Source organism: Bos indicus, chromosome 29, assembly GCF_029378745.1.
Source record: "Bos indicus isolate NIAB-ARS_2022 breed Sahiwal x Tharparkar chromosome 29, NIAB-ARS_B.indTharparkar_mat_pri_1.0, whole genome shotgun sequence".
Classification (NCBI taxonomy): Eukaryota; Metazoa; Chordata; class Mammalia; order Artiodactyla; family Bovidae; genus Bos; species Bos indicus.
This window is the reverse complement of record NC_091788.1, coordinates 50,834,760-50,854,009: the sequence shown is the minus strand read 5'-3', so window position 1 is coordinate 50,854,009 and position 19,250 is coordinate 50,834,760. Positions and strand designations below refer to the sequence as shown.

The 19,250-nt window shown below is 63.3% G+C and overlaps 1 protein-coding gene across 1 annotated transcript in view; it reads left to right on the top strand.

Annotated features, from left to right (window-relative positions):
* MUC2 (mucin 2, oligomeric mucus/gel-forming) overlaps positions 1 to 18,200 on the top strand; it is a 29,944-nt gene extending 11,744 nt beyond the window's left edge. Inside the window, exons 29-50 of the mRNA XM_070782816.1 lie at positions 414 to 2,347; positions 2,680 to 2,898; positions 3,086 to 9,512; positions 10,163 to 10,435; positions 10,698 to 10,906; positions 11,203 to 11,377; positions 11,800 to 12,047; positions 12,467 to 12,650; positions 12,916 to 13,141; positions 13,962 to 14,140; positions 14,387 to 14,456; positions 14,576 to 14,676; positions 14,781 to 14,812; positions 15,313 to 15,490; positions 15,675 to 15,779; positions 15,997 to 16,037; positions 16,200 to 16,322; positions 16,553 to 16,651; positions 16,930 to 17,058; positions 17,250 to 17,289; positions 17,612 to 17,738; positions 17,831 to 18,200. Of these exons, the coding sequence (XP_070638917.1) occupies positions 414 to 2,347; positions 2,680 to 2,898; positions 3,086 to 9,512; positions 10,163 to 10,435; positions 10,698 to 10,906; positions 11,203 to 11,377; positions 11,800 to 12,047; positions 12,467 to 12,650; positions 12,916 to 13,141; positions 13,962 to 14,140; positions 14,387 to 14,456; positions 14,576 to 14,676; positions 14,781 to 14,812; positions 15,313 to 15,490; positions 15,675 to 15,779; positions 15,997 to 16,037; positions 16,200 to 16,322; positions 16,553 to 16,651; positions 16,930 to 17,058; positions 17,250 to 17,289; positions 17,612 to 17,738; positions 17,831 to 18,053 (11,342 nt within the window). The 3' untranslated portion in view covers positions 18,054 to 18,200. The remainder of the gene's footprint in view (positions 1 to 413; positions 2,348 to 2,679; positions 2,899 to 3,085; positions 9,513 to 10,162; positions 10,436 to 10,697; positions 10,907 to 11,202; positions 11,378 to 11,799; positions 12,048 to 12,466; positions 12,651 to 12,915; positions 13,142 to 13,961; positions 14,141 to 14,386; positions 14,457 to 14,575; positions 14,677 to 14,780; positions 14,813 to 15,312; positions 15,491 to 15,674; positions 15,780 to 15,996; positions 16,038 to 16,199; positions 16,323 to 16,552; positions 16,652 to 16,929; positions 17,059 to 17,249; positions 17,290 to 17,611; positions 17,739 to 17,830) is intronic.
* Positions 18,201 to 19,250: the final 1,050 nt, after the last annotated feature.

Genomic DNA, 19,250 nt, shown 5'->3' with positions numbered 1-19,250 from the left:
TTTGCTGAGCCCAGGGACTCATGCAGGGGACTTGACCAGCTCTGGGTGAAAACACTGGTCAAGAGTCCAGCCTGAGCCCCGCCAGCGGGCTTCTGGGCTGAGCTGGGTGGCCCTTCCTCGTTCATTTGTTAGGCTTATGGATTTGAAGGTAGCTGAGGAAGGGGCACTAGGCTGGTGCCTCAGGCCTGGTCTGTCACTGGCGGGGCATGGGGGTCTCAGGTTTTTAGCTGCAGAAAGAGGGGAGAAGTAGAAGGTGGAAGTTTAGGCTCAGCCTGAAGTCTCTGAGCCTGCTCCAGGCCCTTTGGTGGTGATGGGGACAGCTGGTCACGAGGGTCTCTGGGTTCTCTGAGCCCGTTGACCTCCCGAAAGGTGCGCCCCCACCTGACTGGCCAATGCCGGTCTTGCTCGCCTAGTTTCCTGCTGCTCCTGGTCCGACTGGATCAACAACGACCATCCCAGTACCAACAGTGACGGCGGGGACCGAGAGACGTTCGATGGAGCCTGCAGGGCCCCCCAGGACATCGAGTGCAGGGCGGCCGTGGAGCCCTTCCTCAGCTGGGAGACGCTGGGCCAGAAGGCTCAGTGCAATGTCTCCTTCGGGTTCATTTGCAAAAAAGAAGACCAGTTTGGAAACGGACCTTTTGAGGTCTGCTATGACTACAAGATACGGGTCTTTTGCTGCCGGCAGAGGGATGAGTGTCCTACCTCGACCCCAACCACCACCCCGCCGACCACCACCCCACCAACCACCACTCCACCGACCACCACCCCACTGACCACTACCCCAACCACTACCCCAACCACTACCCCACAAACCACCACCCCAACCACTACCCCACTGACCACCACCCCACCAACCACCACTCCACTGACCACCACCCCACTGACCACCACCCCAACCACTACCCCAACCACTACCCCACAAACCACCACCCTGCCGACCACCACCCCGCTGACCACCACCCCATTGACCACCACCCCAACCATTACCCCAACCCCCACAACAACCACAGTGACCCCAACTCCAACACCCACTACCACAGAGACCACCACCCCCACCACTACCCCAACCACCACCCCGCAAACCACCACCCCACCGACCACTACTCCACTGACCACCACCCCACCAACCACCACCCTAACCATTACCCCAACCCCCACCACAACCACAGTGACCCCAACTCCAACACCAACTACCACAGAGACCACCCCCCCCACCACTACCCCAACCACCACCCCGCAAACCACCACCCCGCCAACCACCACTCCACTGACCACGACCCCACTGACCACCACGCCACCAACCACCACCCAGCCGACCACTACCCCAACCCCCATCTCAGCCACCACCCCACAAACCACCACCCTGCCAACGACTATCCCAACTGCAACTACAGTCACCACAGTGACCCCAACCCCATGTCTGCCAGACTGCAGATGGACTGGCTGGCTGGATTCTGGTAACCCGAACGATACCGAAGCAGGCGGAGACTTTGAATCCCTTGAGAACGTCTGCAAGAGGGGCTGGGTAGCCAACATCTCCTGCAGAGCCGCCATGTTTCCCAACACTCCCCTCCAAGAGCTTGAACAAACTGTGGTGTGTGACACCTCTGTTGGGCTTGTGTGCAAAAACCAGGACCAGAAGCCAGGGGGAGCCACCCAGCCTGCCTGCCTCAACTACGAGATCGACGTCTACTGCTGTTTTGTTCCACCTAACTGTGTCTCCACACCGTCGACGGCCACTACAGAGACCCCAGGCCCATCATCTACCACCCATTCAACAGAGACTCCAACCCCAACAGCCACCATCACAGAGACCACAACCCCCACCACTACCACAACCACAGAGACCCCAACCACAACACCCACCACCACAGAGACCACCACCCCCACCACTACCCCAACCACCAGCTCACAAACCACCACCCCACCAACCACTACTCCACCAACCACCACCCCACTGACCACCACCCCCACCACTACCCCAACCACCAGCCCACAAACCACCACCCCACCGACCACTACTCCACTGACCACTACCCCACCGACCACCACCCCACAAACCACCACCCCACCAACCACTACTCCACTGACCACCACCCCACCGACCACCACCCCACCAACCACCACCCAGCCGACCACTACCCCAACCCCCATCTCAACCACCACCCCACAAACCACCACCCTGCCAACGACTATCCCAACTGCAACTACAGTCACCACAGTGACATCACCCCCATGTCTGCCAGACTGCAGATGGACTGGCTGGCTGGATTCTGGTAAACCGAATGATACCGAAGCAGGCGGAGACTTTGAATCCCTTGAGAACATCTGCGAGACGGGCTGGGTAGCCAACATCTTCTGCAGAGCCGCTGTGTTTCCCAACACTCCCCTCCAAGAGCTTGAACAAACTGTGGTGTGTGACACCTCTGTTGGGCTTGTGTGCAAAAACCAGGACCAGAAGCCAGGGGGAGCCACCCCGACGCCTGCCTGCCTCAACTACGAGATCAACGTCTATTGCTGTTTTGTTCCAAGTTACTGTGTCTCCACACCTTCAACGACCACTACCCGTTCATCATCTACCACCCATTCAACAGAGATTCCAAGTCCTACCACTACAGAGACCCCAGCTACAACAATGCCCACGGCTTCAACTGGGACTCCGATGCCAACCTCTAGCACCACCTCAAGAGAGACAACAACCACCACACCAACAACTACAGTGACCCCAAGCCCGCCATCTACCACCACTACAACAGAGACTCCAACCCCAACACCCACGACCACAGAGACCACCACCCCCACCACTACCACAAGCACAGGGACCCCAACCCCAACACCCACAACCACAGAGACACCACACTCTCCATGTCTGCCAAACTGCGGATGGACTGGCTGGCTAGATTCTGGTAAACCAGATTATACCAAAACAGGCGGAGACGTTGAATCCCTTGAGAACATCTGCAAGAGGGGCTGGGTAGCCAACATCTCCTGCAGAGCCGCCATGTTTCCCAACACTCCCCTCCAAGAGCTTGAACAAACTGTGGTATGCAACACCTCTGTTGGGCTTGTGTGCAAAAACCAGGACCAGAAGCCAGGGAGAGCCACCCCACCTGCCTGCCTCAACTACGAGATCAACGTCTACTGCTGTTTTGTTCCACCTAACTGTGTCTCCACACCGTCGACGACCACTACAGAGACCCCAGGCTCATCATCTACCACCCCAACCCCAGCACCCACCACCACAGAGACCACCACCCCCACCACAACCACAGAGACCACCACCCCCACCACTACGACAACCACAGAGACCACCACCCCCACCACCACCACAACCACAGGGACCCCAACCCGAACACCCACCACCACAGTGACCCCAAGTGCGCCATCTACCACCACAACAGAGACTCCAACCCCAACACCCATCTCCACAGAGACCACCACTCCCACCACAACCACAGAGACCACCACCCCCACCACTACCACAGAGACCACCTCCCCCACCACCACCACAACCACAGGCACGCCAACTCCAACACTCACCACCATAGAGACCACCACCCCCACCACAACCACAGAGACCACCACCCCCACCACTACGACAACCACAGAGACCACCACCCCCACCACTACGACAACCACAGAGACCACCACCCCCACCACTACGACAACCACAGAGACCACCACCCCCACCACTACGACAACCACAGAGACCACCACCCCCACCACTACCACAACTACAGAGACCCCAACCCCAGGACCCACCACCACAGAGACCACCACCCCCACCACTATGACAACCACAGAGATCACCACCCCCACCACCACCACAACCACAGGGACCCCAACCCCAACACCCACAACCACAGGGACCACCACCCCCACCATTACCACCACCACAGAGACCACCACCCCCACCAGTACAACAACCACAGGGACCCCAACCCCAGGACCCACCACCACAGAGACCACCACCCCCACCACTACCACAGAGACCACCACCCCCACCACTATGACAACCACAGAGACGACCACCCCCACCACCACCACAACCACAGGGACCCCAACCCCAACACCCACAACCACAGGGACCACCACCCCCACCAGTACAACAACCACAGGGACCCCAACCCCAGGACCCACCACCACAGAGACCACCACCCCCACAACTACCACAACCACAGGGACCCCAACCCCAACACCTACAACCACAGAGACCACCACCCCCACCACAACCACAGAGACCACCACCCCCACCACAACCACAGAGACCACCACCGCCACCACTACCACAACCACAGGGACCCCAACCCCAACACCTACAACCACAGAGACCACCACCCCCACCACAACCACAGAGACCACCACCCCCACCACAACCACAGAGACCACCACCGCCACCACTACCACAACCACAGGGACCCCAACCCCAACACCCACAACCACTCAGTGTCTGCCGGACTGCAGATGGACTGGCTGGCTGGACTATGGTAACCCGAACAATACCGAAGCAGATGGAGACGTTGAATCCCTTGAGAATGTCTGCAAGAGGGGCTGGGTAGCCAACATCTCCTGCAGAGCCACCATGTTTCCCAACACTCCTCTGCAAGAGCTTGAACAAACTGTGGTGTGTGACACCTCTGTTGGGCTTGTGTGCAAAAACCAGGACCAGAAGCCAGGGGGAGCCACCCCACCTGCCTGCCTCAACTACGAGATCAACGTCTATTGCTGTTTTGTTCCACGTAACTGTGTCTCCACACCGTCGACGACCACTACCCGTTCATCATCTACCACCCATTCAACAGAGATTCCAAGTCCTACCACTACAGAGACCCCAGCTACAACAACCCCTACAGCTTCAACTGGGACTCCGATGCCAACCTCTAGCACCACCTCAAGAGAGACAACAACCACCACACCAACAACCACAGTGACCCCAAGCCCGCCATCTGCCACCACTGCAACAGAGACTCCAACCCCAACACCCACGACCACAGAGACCACCACCCCAACCACTACCACAACCACAGGGACCCCAACCCCAACACCCACAACCACAGGGACCACCACCCCCACCACTACCCCAACCACCAGCCCACAAACCACCACCCCACCAACCACCACCCCACTGACCACCACCCCGCCAACCACCACCCCAACCATTACCCCAACCCCCACAACAACCACAGTGACCCCAACTCCAACACCCACTACCACAGAGACCACCACCCCCACCACTACCCCAACCACCAGCCCACAAACCACCACCCTGCCGACCACCACCCCACCAACCACCACCCCAACCATTACCCCAACCCCCACAACAACCACAGTGACCCCAACTCCAACACCCACTACCACAGAGACCACCACCCCCACCACTACCCCAACCACCAGCCCACAAACCACCACCCCACCAACCACCACCCCACTGACCACCACCCCACCAACCACCACCCCAACCATTACCCCAACCCCCACAACAACCACAGTGACCCCAACTCCAACACCCACAACCACAGAGACCACCATCCCCACCACTACCCCAACCACCAGCCCACAAACCACCACCCCAGCCGACCACCCCACTGACCACCACCCACCAACCACCACCCCAACCATTACCCCAACCCCCACAACAACCACAGTGACCCCAACTCCAACACCCACTACCACAGAGACCACCACCCCCACCACTACCCCAACCACCAGCCCACAAACCACCACCCTGCCGACCACCACCCCACCAACCACCACCCCAACCATTACCCCAACCCCCACAACAACCACAGTGACCCCAACTCCAACACCCACTACCACAGAGACCACCACCCCCACCACTACCCCAACCACCAGCCCACAAACCACCACCCCACCAACCACCACCCCACTGACCACCACCCCACCAACCACCACCCCAACCATTACCCCAACCCCCACAACAACCACAGTGACCCCAACTCCAACACCCACAACCACAGAGACCACCATCCCCACCACTACCCCAACCACCAGCCCACAAACCACCACCCCACCAACCACCACCCCACTGACCACCACCCCACCAACCACCACCCCAACCATTACCCCAACCCCCACAACAACCACAGTGACCCCAACTCCAACACCCACAACCACAGAGACCACCACCACCACCACGACCACCACCACCACCACGACCACAACCACAGGGACCGCAACCCCAACACCCACAATCACTCAGTGTCTGCCGGACTGCAGATGGACTGGCTGGCTGGATTCTGGTAACCCGAACGATACCGAAGCAGATGGAGATGTTGAATCCCTTGAGAACGTCTGCAAGAGGGGCTGGGTAGCCAACATCTCCTGCAGAGCCACCGTGTTTCCCAACACTCCTCTGCAAGAGCTTGAACAAACTGTGGTGTGTGACACCTCTGTTGGGCTTGTGTGCAAAAACCAGGACCAGAAGCCAGGGGGAGCCACCCCACCTGCCTGCCTCAACTACGAGATCGACGTCTACTGCTGTTTTGTTCCACGTAACTGTGTCTCCACACCGTCGACGACCACTATCCGTTCATCATCTACCACCCATTCAACAGAGATTCCAAGTCCTACCACTACAGAGACCCCAGCTACAACAACCCCTATGGCTTCAACTGGGACTCCGATGCCAACCTCTAGCACCACCTCAAGAGAGACAACAACCACCACACCAACAACCACAGTGACCCCAAGCCCGTCATCTGCCACCACTGCAACAGAGACTCCAACCCCAACACCCACGACCACAGAGACCACCACCCCAACCAGTACCACAACCACAGGGACCCCAACCCCAACATCCACAACCACAGGGACCACCACCCCCACCAGTACCACAACCACAGGGACCCCAACCCCAACACCTACAACCACAGAGACCACCACCCCTACCACAACCACAGAGACCACCACCGCCACCACTACCACAACCACAGGGACCCCAACCCCAACACCCACTACCACAGAGACCACCACCCCCACCACTATCCCAACCACCAGCCCACAAACCACCACCCCACCAACCACCACCCCACTGACCACCACCCCGCCAACCACCACCCCAACCATTACCCCAACCCCCACAACAACCACAGTGACCCCAACTCCAACACCCACTACCACAGAGACCACCACCCCCACCACTACCCCAACCACCAGCCCACAAACCACCACCCCACCAACCACCACCCCACTGACCACCACCCTGCCAACCACCACCCCAACCATTACCCCAACCCCCACAACAACCACAGTGACCCCAACTCCAACACCCACTACCACAGAGACCACCACCCCCACCACTACCCCAACCACCAGCCCACAAACCACCACCCTGCCGACCACCACCCCACCAACCACCACCCCAACCATTACCCCAACCCCCACAACAACCACAGTGACCCCAACTCCAACACCCACTACCACAGAGACCACCACCCCCAAAACTACCCCAACCACCAGCCCACAAACCACCACCCCACCAACCACCACCCCACTGACCACCACCCCACCAACCACCACCCCAACCATTACCCCAACCCCCACAACAACCACAGTGACCCCAACTCCAACACCCACAACCACAGAGACCACCATCCCCACCACTACCCCAACCACCAGCCCACAAACCACCACCCTGCCGACCACCACCCCACCAACCACCACCCCAACCATTACCCCAACCCCCACAACAACCACAGTGACCCCAACTCCAACACCCACTACCACAGAGACCACCACCCCCACCACTACCCCAACCACTACCCCACAAACCACCACCCTGCCGACCACCACCCCACCAACCACCACCCCAACCATTACCCCAACCCCCACAACAACCACAGTGACCCCAACTCCAACACCCACTACCACAGAGACCACCACCCCCACCACTACCCCAACCACCAGCCCACAAACCACCACCCCACCAACCACCACCCCACTGACCACCACCCCACCAACCACCACCCCAACCATTACCCCAACCCCCACAACAACCACAGTGACCCCAACTCCAACACCCACAACCACAGAGACCACCATCCCCACCACTACCCCAACCACCAGCCCACAAACCACCACCCTGCCGACCACCACCCCACCAACCACCACCCCAACCATTACCCCAACCCCCACAACAACCACAGTGACCCCAACTCCAACACCCACAACCACAGAGACCACCACCACCACCACGACCACCACCACCACCACGACCACAACCACAGGGACCGCAACCCCAACACCCACAACCACTCAGTGTCTGCCGGACTGCAGATGGACTGGCTGGCTGGATTCTGGTAACCCGAACGATACCGAAGCAGATGGAGATGTTGAATCCCTTGAGAACGTCTGCAAGAGGGGCTGGGTAGCCAACATCTCCTGCAGAGCCACCGTGTTTCCCAACACTCCTCTGCAAGAGCTTGAACAAACTGTGGTGTGTGACACCTCTGTTGGGCTTGTGTGCAAAAACCAGGACCAGAAGCCAGGGGGAGCCACCCCACCTGCCTGCCTCAACTACGAGATCGACGTCTACTGCTGTTTTGTTCCACGTAACTGTGTCTCCACACCGTCGACGACCACTATCCGTTCATCATCTACCACCCATTCAACAGAGATTCCAAGTCCTACCACTACAGAGACCCCAGCTACAACAACCCCTATGGCTTCAACTGGGACTCCGATGCCAACCTCTAGCACCACCTCAAGAGAGACAACAACCACCACACCAACAACCACAGTGACCCCAAGCCCGTCATCTGCCACCACTGCAACAGAGACTCCAACCCCAACACCCACGACCACAGAGACCACCACCCCAACCACTACCACAACCACAGGGACCCCAACCCCAACACCCACAACCACAGGGACCCCAACCCCAACATCCACAACCACAGGGACCACCACCCCCACCAGTACCACAACCACAGGGACCCCAACCCCAGGACCCACCACCACAGAGACCACCACCCCCACCAGTACCACAACCACTGGGACCCCTACCTCAACACCTACAACCACAGGGACCCCAACCCCAACACCCACCACCACAGAGACCACCACCCCCACCAGTACCACAACCACTGGGACCCCAACCCCAACACCTACAACCACAGAGACCACCACCCCCACCCCCACCACAACCACAGGGACCGCAACCCCAACTCCCACAACCACTGTGACCCCAAGCCCACCATCTACCACCACTACAACAGAGACTCCAACCGCAACACCCACCACCATAGTGACCACAACCCCTACCACAACCACAACCACAGGGACCCCAACCCCAACACCCACAACCACAGAGATCCCAACTCCCATCACTACCACCACCACAGAGACCCCAGCTCCAACACCCACTGGCACAGTGACGCCAGGCTGGCCATCTACCACCACCAGCACAGCTGTGGAGCCCTCTAGCACACCACTGACCCCAACGCTGACAATGCCGACGGTCACTCCAGTGGGAGGCACCACCCTTCCAGGTACTTGGACACCACTGTGGTTTGTACTCATGGTTCTTCCTCTCATCAGGGGTGCATCACAGCTCCTGGGAGTTCAGACAGGTACCTCCACTCTTCCCAGGGAATGCAGTTCCCAGGAAGGTTTTAGAAGGGCTCACTGGCCGTCCCACCAAGACCTATGGCCAAGTGTTCACAGAGGTGCTGACCCTCAGCCTGTGCCTGCTCCCACGGGATGTCTTTCCTTGGGCATGGCTGCCCGTGGCCCACATCCTCAGCCTACAGCTATATGATGGGTTCTGTGGGCAAAGCCCCGCTGTGGGAGCCACCAAAGGACCTGGGGCCTCGTGGGGAGTCGAGGCTGCTGGCCGGGCACCCTGGGAGACCCTCCTCTGTCCCCCCACTTCCACTGGTGCTTCCCCACTGGGGCTTCAGGGGCCAGTGGCCAGCCCCTCCGGGTGGACCCGTGTCCCATGGTAGCCACCCCGTTACACACCCCGAGGCCCATGGGCCTGACGCCCCGTCCAGCCCCAAGGCCTGGAGCTGGGACGTGGATGGGAGGCCTCCACACCACGTGCTGTGCCTCCAGGGCGCTGCCTGTGTGTGTTTGCTGCCATGCCGCCTGTGCGCTGAGTGGACCCCCTCAGCCCTTACCGCACCCTCCATTCTTACAGGCTCGCCGACCCCGGGTCCCACCTCCTCGAAGACCACCCCCACCCCTGGATCCACGACGGGGCCGCCATTACCCAGCACAAGCCCCGCCTCCAGCCCCACGTCAGCAGGACGCCCGTCGACCGCGCCAGAGTCCACCAGCACCTGGACCTCCAGTGTGTCCACCTCCACTGTGACCCCAGGAACCTCCCCCCACATTACCATGAGCACCAGTGGGGTCACCCCCTCCCCCATAGTTCTATGCTGCTTCTTGAATGAGACCTACTACGCCCCAGGTACGCAAGCTCTTCGTTCTGATTCAGCAGCTCAGGCTCGTGGTGCTCTGGGTTCCCGGTGCTTGGGGGTCACTCAAAGGTGTGCACTGAGAGCTTTCTTGGGAAGCTGGGTGCTAGGCCTGGGTGGATGTCTCCATGGCCGGCCCCACGTGCTGCAGCCACAGATCGGGGCAGTGGGAGCTGTGGGCTTCTTTCTCGTGGCCTCTGGGGGAGCTAGCCTGAGTGCTCGGGGTGGCGTCAGCACTGGTCTCTCCCGTTGCAGGCGAGCTGGTGTACAACGGCACGCATGGAGACACGTGCTACTACGTGAACTGCTCGCTGGAATGCACGCTTGAGTTCTTCAACTGGTCGTGCCCGTCCACACCCTCCCCAACACCCAGCCCATCCACACCTACCACCCACGAACCCCGCACATCCAGCACCCCACCCCCCGGGGTCCCCGGGTGCCCGGACTTGGATCCTCCCAGGCAGGTCTGTGTCTGCAGCGGCTTTTGTCCCCTCTGGCATCTAAACCCCCACATGCTGCCTTCCCGTAGGTCGTACCCTGCCTCTGCCCCACACCAGCCCAGTCAGGCCAAGGCTTCTGGCAGCCTGCTGGGCGCAGGGTGTGCGGGGGCCGTCCCGCCTTCTCCCCCTGGCTGGCTGCCCTCCTGGACAGGGTCGCCCTTGGCTTTCAGCCTCCTGGGCAGGGCCTCGCCAGCACGGCCCAGCCCTCCCGTGTGGGCCAGGCCGGTGGCGCCGACCCCGTGTCCTTCCCGCCCCCGCAGGAGAACGAGAGCTGGTGGATGTGCAACTGCACCAGGGCCACGTGCAAGTACAACAACACCGTGGAGCTCGTGAAGGTCAAGTGCGAGCCCCCGCCCATGCCCACCTGCACCAACGGCCTCGCGCCCGTGCGCGTCGAGGACCCCGACAAGTGCTGCTGGCACTGGGAGTGCGACTGTAAGCCCGAAGCGCGGGGACCCCCGCCTGCTCCCTGGGGGGTGCTGCAGACCCCAGGCTGTCGTGCTGGCTTTGGTGGCTGGGTGCCTGCGGAGAGTCAGGCCCCCGTCGGGAGCCGTTTCTCCTGCCTCCTGCTGGCTCCTCCTCTCGGCCAGGGTCCAGGAAAGGCCGGGGCTGGCCTGGTGGAGGGTGGCCACCGCCGAGAGCGGGGCGCAGAGGAGGCGTCGGGACCGAAGCTGGGCCGCTGTGGGCCGAGGGGCGCGTGCCCTCTCGGGCCCAGATGCCCTGAGTGCCCCGGGAACCAGACTGCAGGGCCTTCCGCAGTTTCTGCTTGCCCTTCCCACCCGAGCCTTGAGCATGTCCTGTCCCCGTCCTGCCCCCAGCTGGGGGTGCGGCGCAGGCTCACCCCACTTCCTCCGCAGGCTACTGCACGGGCTGGGGGGACCCACACTACGTCACCTTCGACGGGCTCTACTACAGCTACCAGGGCAACTGCACGTACGTACTGGTGGAGGAGATCAGCCCCCGGGTGGACAACTTCGGGATCTATGTCGACAACTACCACTGCGACGTCAACGACAAGGTGTCCTGCCCCCGCACGCTCATCGTGCGCCACGAGACCCAGGAGGTTCTGATCAAGACCGTGCAAATGATGCCCATCGCGGTGCAGGTGCGCTGGCAGGGCGGGCGTCCTCACGCAGCGGGAGGCTGGGCTGCCCCCAACCCAGAGCCAGGCTTGGAGAGGTGCTCTGAGGACACATCTCACGGGCCCTCTGGAGGCCTTCAGGGGCCCCCTGACCTCCGCTGCTCACACCCCTAACCACTCACCCTGGACACAGGTCTCTGCGGCAGGCGCCCCCTCCCTGAGGACAGGGGCTGTCTACACACCACGTAGGGAGTCCTATCCGCTTTCGGGGTCCCCAGGCCTCCCAGGGGGACCGTGAGGACGGTGCCCCTGCCACCTGGCTCCTGGGATTAGTCAGGACAAGGATCTGGCCCAGTGTGATGGGAAGGAAGCGGGGAGGGGGAGGGGTGGCCCCCACAGCTCACCCCGCCCCCTGACCCCCCGCCCTGGGGTTCCTGCCGCAGGTGCAGGTCAATAGGCAGGCCGTGGCGCTGCCCTACACCAAGTTCGGGCTGCGGGTGTACGAGTCGGGCATCAACTACATGGTTGACATCCCCGAGCTGGGCGCCCTTGTGTCCTACAACGGCCTCTCCTTCTCCATCCGGCTGCCCTACCGCCTGTTCGGCAACAACACGAAGGGCCAGTGTGGTGAGCCCCTGGGGGAGGACGGCCTGGCAGAGGCTGGCTGCGGGAGCTGCTCCCCAGGGGTGGCTCTGCACACTGCTCAGGCCCCCACGGGCCCCCGGCCGCGTCTGGGTCTGGCCCCTGTGGGAGGCCAGTCAGAGCCACGTCTGTGCCCTTAGGCCCGGCCAGGTGCCCTCCAGGGACCCGGGCTGGAGCGGGGGTCCCGGGGGCTTGCGCTGCTGGACGGCCGGGCCTGGCGTGTGTTCACGTGGCCTCCCCACCCGCACAGGCACGTGCACCAACAGCACCTTGGATGACTGTGTGCTGCCCAGCGGGGAGAGCATTGACAACTGCGAGGTCGCGGCCGACTCTTGGGTGGTGAACGACCCCTCCAAGCCACGCTGTCCCCACACCGGCTTCACCACCAGGCGCCCGACCACCTCGCCTTCGGCGGGCACCAGCAGCTTCCCCACGAAGGGCTGTGCGTCTCCGCTCTGTGAGCTCATCAAGGACAGGTGATCCGCCCTGGAAGCCGCACCCCAACCTGGTCTGCGTGGAAAGGCCACTGGCGCTGGGCCTGGGGCTGGGAAGGCAGATGGCAGTCACAGCGGGGCCAGGACTTGGGCTCCTGTAGGGTATCCAGGGCCCTTTGTGACTCCCCCCATCCCGTCTCTCCTGCCTCCTGAGATGGTGCAGCGTCTGCTGAGCTTGAAGGCTGGGGTAGGCCGGTTGACCCAGGATAGAGTTAGCATCCATAGCTGATGTTGGGGAGGGGAATCTGGGCTTAGAGAGGGGGCCAAAGCTGCTATCAGTGGGAGCGAGCCCCTCACCCCCAGAGGCGTGTGCGTGGAGGCCAGGACGGCCCCTGCTGGCCTTGCTGGGGGACCTTGGCACCTGGTGACCACTTAGACACAGGCCTTCCCTCTCTAGGGGCCGAGCACAGTGCTCTTCCTCTGGCCTCAGTGCTGGCGGCCATGGCCTCAGGCCAGCCCCTGCCCCCGAGGCCAGCCCAGGCCCCCGAGGCCACCCCGAGCCCCTGAGGCCAGCCCATGCCCCCGAGGCCAGCCTGAGCCCCCAAGTCCAGCCCGAGCCCCCGAGGCCGGTGCCCCCGAGGCCAGCTCGAGCCCTCGAGGCCAGCCCGAGTCCCTGAGGCCAGCCTGTACCCCTGAGGCCAGTCCTGATGCTCTGTTCCCACTCTTAGCACACGGGCATCGGTCTGGTGGTACAGGCTGAGCTGGGCCCCCAGGGGGTGCAGCCCAGATGGAGGTGCTGGGCAGGGCGACGTGAGAGGCTGGGGGCACCAGTCAGCTCGTGACCTGCGTCCCTCCTCCACAGCTTGTTTGCCCAGTGCCACGCCGTGGCGCCCCCCCAGCACTACTATGAAGCCTGCCTGTTCGACAGCTGCTACGTGCCCACCTCGAACCTGGAGTGTGCCAGCCTGCAGACCTACGCGGCCCTGTGTGCCCAGGAGGGCATCTGCGTGGACTGGCGGAACCACACTGGCGGGGCCTGCCGTGAGTACCCTCCTGCCCCGCCCCAGGCTCAGCGGGAATCGTGGCTGGGTGGGGGGCCAGGCCGCCTGAAGACTGACTGTGCTAACCCCTGTGGGGCTGGACCCCCGCCTCCTGGCTCGGGACAGCATGAGGGGCTGAGGCCATGCTTGGCCGGTGTGGGACGGGGTCCTATGAAGGGGCTGGGCGGGGGTCAGTGGGGGTGGGGTGGGGGCCCAGGCCCCTCCCTCTGACGCTGCCCTTCCCCAGCGGTGACATGCCCTGCCCACCGTGAGTACCGGGCCTGTGGCCCCACGGAGGAGCCCAGCTGTAAGTCCAGGTCAGTCACAGTGGAGGTGCTGGGATGGCCGGCTGGCCCTCTGTGCTGCTCTGGGCAGCCCTGTCTGGGCCTGGTGGTCCCACCCATCCCCACACCCGTCTCCTGATGCCCTCCTCTAGCCCCTCCCAGCTGAACAGCACACGCCTGGTGGAAGGCTGCTTCTGCCCCGAAGGCACCACCAGCTACGCACCTGGCTTTGACGTCTGCGTGGACCTGTGCGGTAGGCTGCCCACCGCGTAGCCTCTGCCCTCCCCTTCCCGGGGCTGAGCCCAGCGCCTGTGGCAGGGGCCCGAGCTCACAGGGCCTATCTCCTCTCTCTCCTAGGCTGCGTGGGGCCCGACAACGTGCCCAGAGAGGTAGGGCACCCCCTCGGCGCCGGGGCCAGGCCCTCCCATGAGCCCTGCATTTTGGGGGGCGGGATGGGGTGGATGAAAACCTGGGACCCTCGGAGGCGGAGTAATGAGTCCCTGAAGTCCTGGAAGGTTGAGCCAGTGCGGGGCCCATCCACCCGCCCCTCTGTGCGCCTGCCTGCCCGCCCCGCCCATCCGCCCACTAGCCCCGGATGCTCTGGCTACACCTGCGGCCTGTCTGCCCTGTGGCATGCGTGTCTCTGGCATGTGGCTGGTTCTTTAGCTCTGCTCTGCGTGAGCCCCGCAGACACACCTGGTGCCTCCACCACGCGCCAGGCCTGTGGGCCCACAGAGCAGGTCCCAGCTGTGGTGTGAGTGTGCTCCCCAGAGCCTGCCCCGGGCACGTGGAGGTGGGGAGGGCTCGGGGTTTCCCGCTGGCCGCTCCGTGGGCCACGCGGCACAGTGCTGTCTTGCGCTGACCGGGGCCTGCTCCCCATCCCCTGCAGTACGGGGAACACTTCGAGTTCGACTGCAAGGACTGCATCTGCCTGGAAGGTGGGAGCGGCATCATCTGCAAGCCCAAGATGTGCCGGCTGGAGCCCCGGCTGGAGTGCGAGGAGGATGGCACCTACCCGTTCACGGAGGTGGACCCTGCCAACACCTGCTGCAATGTCACCTCCTGCAGTAAGGCCCCCACCGGCAGGGCGCGCGGTGGCCGGGCTCTTGCGTGGTCCGGGAGGCTGGGGCCTCAGGCGTGTCTGCGGGGCGTGGGCGCTGGGCAGGCGGGGGTTGAGGGGGCCCAGGCCCAGGGCCTGCCCTGCCTGGGGCAGTGTCTGCAAGCTCACCGGCGTGTCCCCACTGCCTGCAGAGTGCAATGCTAGCCTGTGCAGGGAGAAGCCCCCGCTGTGCTCACTGGGCTTCCAGGTGAAGAGCGAGATTGTGCCCGGGAGGTGCTGCCCCCTGTACTCGTGTGGTAGGTGGGCCGGGCCAGGTGGGAGCGAGGCCTAGGGTGGGCAGGGCTCCAGCTGGGTGTGGGGGGCAGAGGACAGCTGAAGGGGCCCCTGCCTGGGGGCTCAGGGTCTGCCTGATGGAAGCACCCAGCCCCATGCCCCCACGCTGTCCACTGGCTGTGCATCCGCCCCGGGGTCCGGCAGAACAGTCTGACCCTTGTTCTGGTTCTTTCTCCCAAGTGCCCAAGGGCGTGTGTGTGCTGGAGCACGCCGAGTACCAGGTGAGCCCTGCTGGCCGTGGGGAGCGGTGTGGGGGCGCAGAGGGGCTTTGGGGGCAGGGTCCTGGGCAGGCTCATGGTCAGGCTCGCCAGATGCTTGGCGGTGTCCTGGAGGAGGGGAGGCGCCGCGTGGGCCCACCTCACCGGCCCTCCCTGTGCCCAAAGCCCGGCTCTCCAGTCTATTCATCCAAGTGCCAGAACTGCGTCTGCACGGACCGCAGGGACAACGCCACGCAGCTCAATGTCATCGCCTGCACCCACGTGCCCTGCAACACCACGTGCAGCCCGGTGAGCAGCCCCGCCCGGGCGCGCTGGGCCCGCCTACCTCACGCCACGCCCCGGCGCACTGGGCCCGCCCACCTCACGCCACGCCCCGGCGCACTGGGCCCGCCCACCTCACGCCACGCCCCGGCGCGCTGGGCCCGCCCACCTCACGCCACGCCCCGGCGCGCTGGGCCCGCCCACCTCACCCCCAGCGGCCCTTCCTCTTCCCATGCCAACCCCCCGGTGTCATGCAGGGCTTTGAGCTGGTGGACGCTCCCGGGGAGTGTTGCAAGAAGTGCCAGCAGACCCACTGCATCATCACCCGGCCTGGCCAGCAGAGCCTGGTCCTGAAGGTGCGCCCCCGCCCCTGCCCGCAGGGCCGAGAACGTCCTGCCTCCCGTCAGGACACCTGTCGTGGGGTTTTGGGCCCTCTGGGTGGCTTCTCCAAGTCAGGCCACCGCTGTGGGACATGGACCATCTGGGGACTGTGGGCCGCGGGTCCCTGGGCCCCTCCTATGTCACTGGCTCTGCAGCTCTGGGCCTATGGGCTGCACTTGGCAAGGTGGTCAGGGAGCAGCCTGGAGGGCTCCCACCAGGCCTCACACAGAACTCCCCCGACCCCAACCCGCAGCCCAGAGACATGAAGAGTGACCCCCTGAACAACTGTACCTTCTTCAGCTGCGTGAAGATACACAACCAGCTCATCTCATCCATCTCCAACATCACCTGCCCCGACTTTGACCCCAGCACCTGCGTCCAGGTGAGCAGGCCCGTCACTCCTGGAGTGGGGCCCTGATGTCCCTGGGAGGCTGGGCTCCATTGCAGGATGTGGCAACAGCTGCAGGCTCCGCTCTGGGCCCTTCTGCAGGAACTGCCCCTTCCACCCTCTTGGCAGGGGGCACTGTCACTACGGGGGGGTCTGGGGTCCCAACTGTCTCTCCTGCCCCCTAGGGCTCCATCACGCTCATGCCCAATGGCTGCTGCAGGAAATGTGAGTGTGGGCCTCGGGCGGGTGGGCCCTGCGGCCCAGGCCTGGCGGGGGCTCCCTCTGGGCTCCTTGAGGGGAGGGGGTGGAAGGGGATGGTGCCCCGGGAGCCCCGTCCCCTCTGTGCCACTCCTGGCTGGACACTGACTTTGAGGACATCACCTGGGGTGCCCAGGAAGCCTGAATCCCTTCCAGGAGCCCATGATGACCCAGCTTGCTTGAGGGCCCTGGAGTGGGTGGCGGTTGGGAAGGCAGGAGGAGGTCGTGAGGGGGGCAGGAGGGCCACAGAAGGCGGAGACCCCCTCCCAGCCTCTGCCTCTCTCCCCAGGCGTCCCTCGCAATGAGACCAGCGTCCCCTGCGCTGCCATCCCCGTCGTGAGGGAGATTTCACACAATGGCTGTACCGCGTTGGTCTCCATGAACGACTGCTCTGGGTCCTGTGGGACCTTTGCCATGTGAGTCCTGGGCGCCGGGGCCTGGTGGGGGCCGGGTGGGGGAGGCTGTGCCCGCCCCAGCGGGCGGCGGACCCTGACCCTGCCTCCCCCAGGTACTCGGCCGAGGCTCAGGGCCTGGACCACAAGTGCTCGTGCTGCAGGGAGCAGCGCACCAGCCAGCGGGAGGTGACGCTGCGGTGCCCGGACGGGGGCGCGCTCCGCTACACCTACACGCACGTTGACAGCTGCCTGTGCCAGGACACCCTGTGCGAGCTGCCCACCCAGCGCAGGGCCCGGCGCTCCTTGCCCCTCGGGGTGGCCCCCGGGCGGGGGTGAGGGGAGGGCCCGCCCCCACCGTCCCGCGTCCCCTTCCCGCTGATCCCTTCAGCTGCCTCGCCTTCTGAGCTGACTTTCTCTCTGCAGGTATTTATTTTCTGAGCCTTTGTTCGATTCTTTGCTTTCCAAAATAAACTTGGGCAGACACGCGCGCTGGTGTGCTTCAGTAGTGGCTGGGGGCCTGGGTGGGCTGCTGGGCACAGCCCAGGTCTGGCCACTTCCAGGGGGGTGTATGGGGCCTGGCCACCAGGCTCTGCACGCGGGACATGGGAGGGGGGGCGCTGTGCTTGGATGCCTGTCCCGCCCTTGGCGTGCACAAAGCCCTCTCTGTGCCTTCGAGATGCTGGAGGCTACCCCTGCGGGAGGCCCTCCGAGCCTGAATTTGTGAAAAAGGAGCCACTGAGCTGCGTTTGCACCTGTTTGTGCGCATGTGAGTGTGTGTTTGCCTGTGTGACCTGTGTGTGAGTATGCAAACATTTGCATACATGCGTGTGAAATGCACTTCCTCCTGGGGGAAATAGACACAAGCCTGGTCCTGAACCACGTCCCACCTGCTGCCAAAATGACAGACAGTGACCTTATGGGTCCGCCCGGGCCGCCGTAAAGCATTTGGCAGGGCCGCCAGACCCTTCAGACCAACCTGACGGAGCTGCAGGGGGCTCTGGGGACCTGGGCTGGAGGCAGCCCTGTGTGTGTCCACGTGTTCACCTGCCCACGCGTGTCCGCGTGTGTCCACCTGCCCACGTGTGTCTGCGTGGGTCCACTTGCCCACACGTGTCCACGTGTGTCCACCTGCCCATGTATGTTGCGTGTCCGCTTGCCCGCATGTGTCACGTGTCCACTCGCCTGTATGTGTCCACCCTCCTGCGTGTGTTGGGGAGCTGCTTTGTGAGCTGGCTGAGCTGCCAGAGTGGGAATTCTGGGGAGGGGCCATCTGACTGTTTGTGGCCGAGGGCAAGGCTGGTGGCCAGGGACCCTGAGGCTGGGAGGCGGCCGGGTGCCCGGGCGCCTGGGCTGAGGACCCTTGAGCACAGCATCATCTGTGGGCATTGTTGGAGGCCTAAGAGGAGGGTGCTGACCCCCTGGGACGGCCCCTAGTACCCTTTACCCCAGACACCTGTCTGCCACATTAACGCCTGAATGATGGATGGCTGCTGGGAGAAGCTGCCCCGGGGCCAGCGGGCTTGCCCAGGGCAG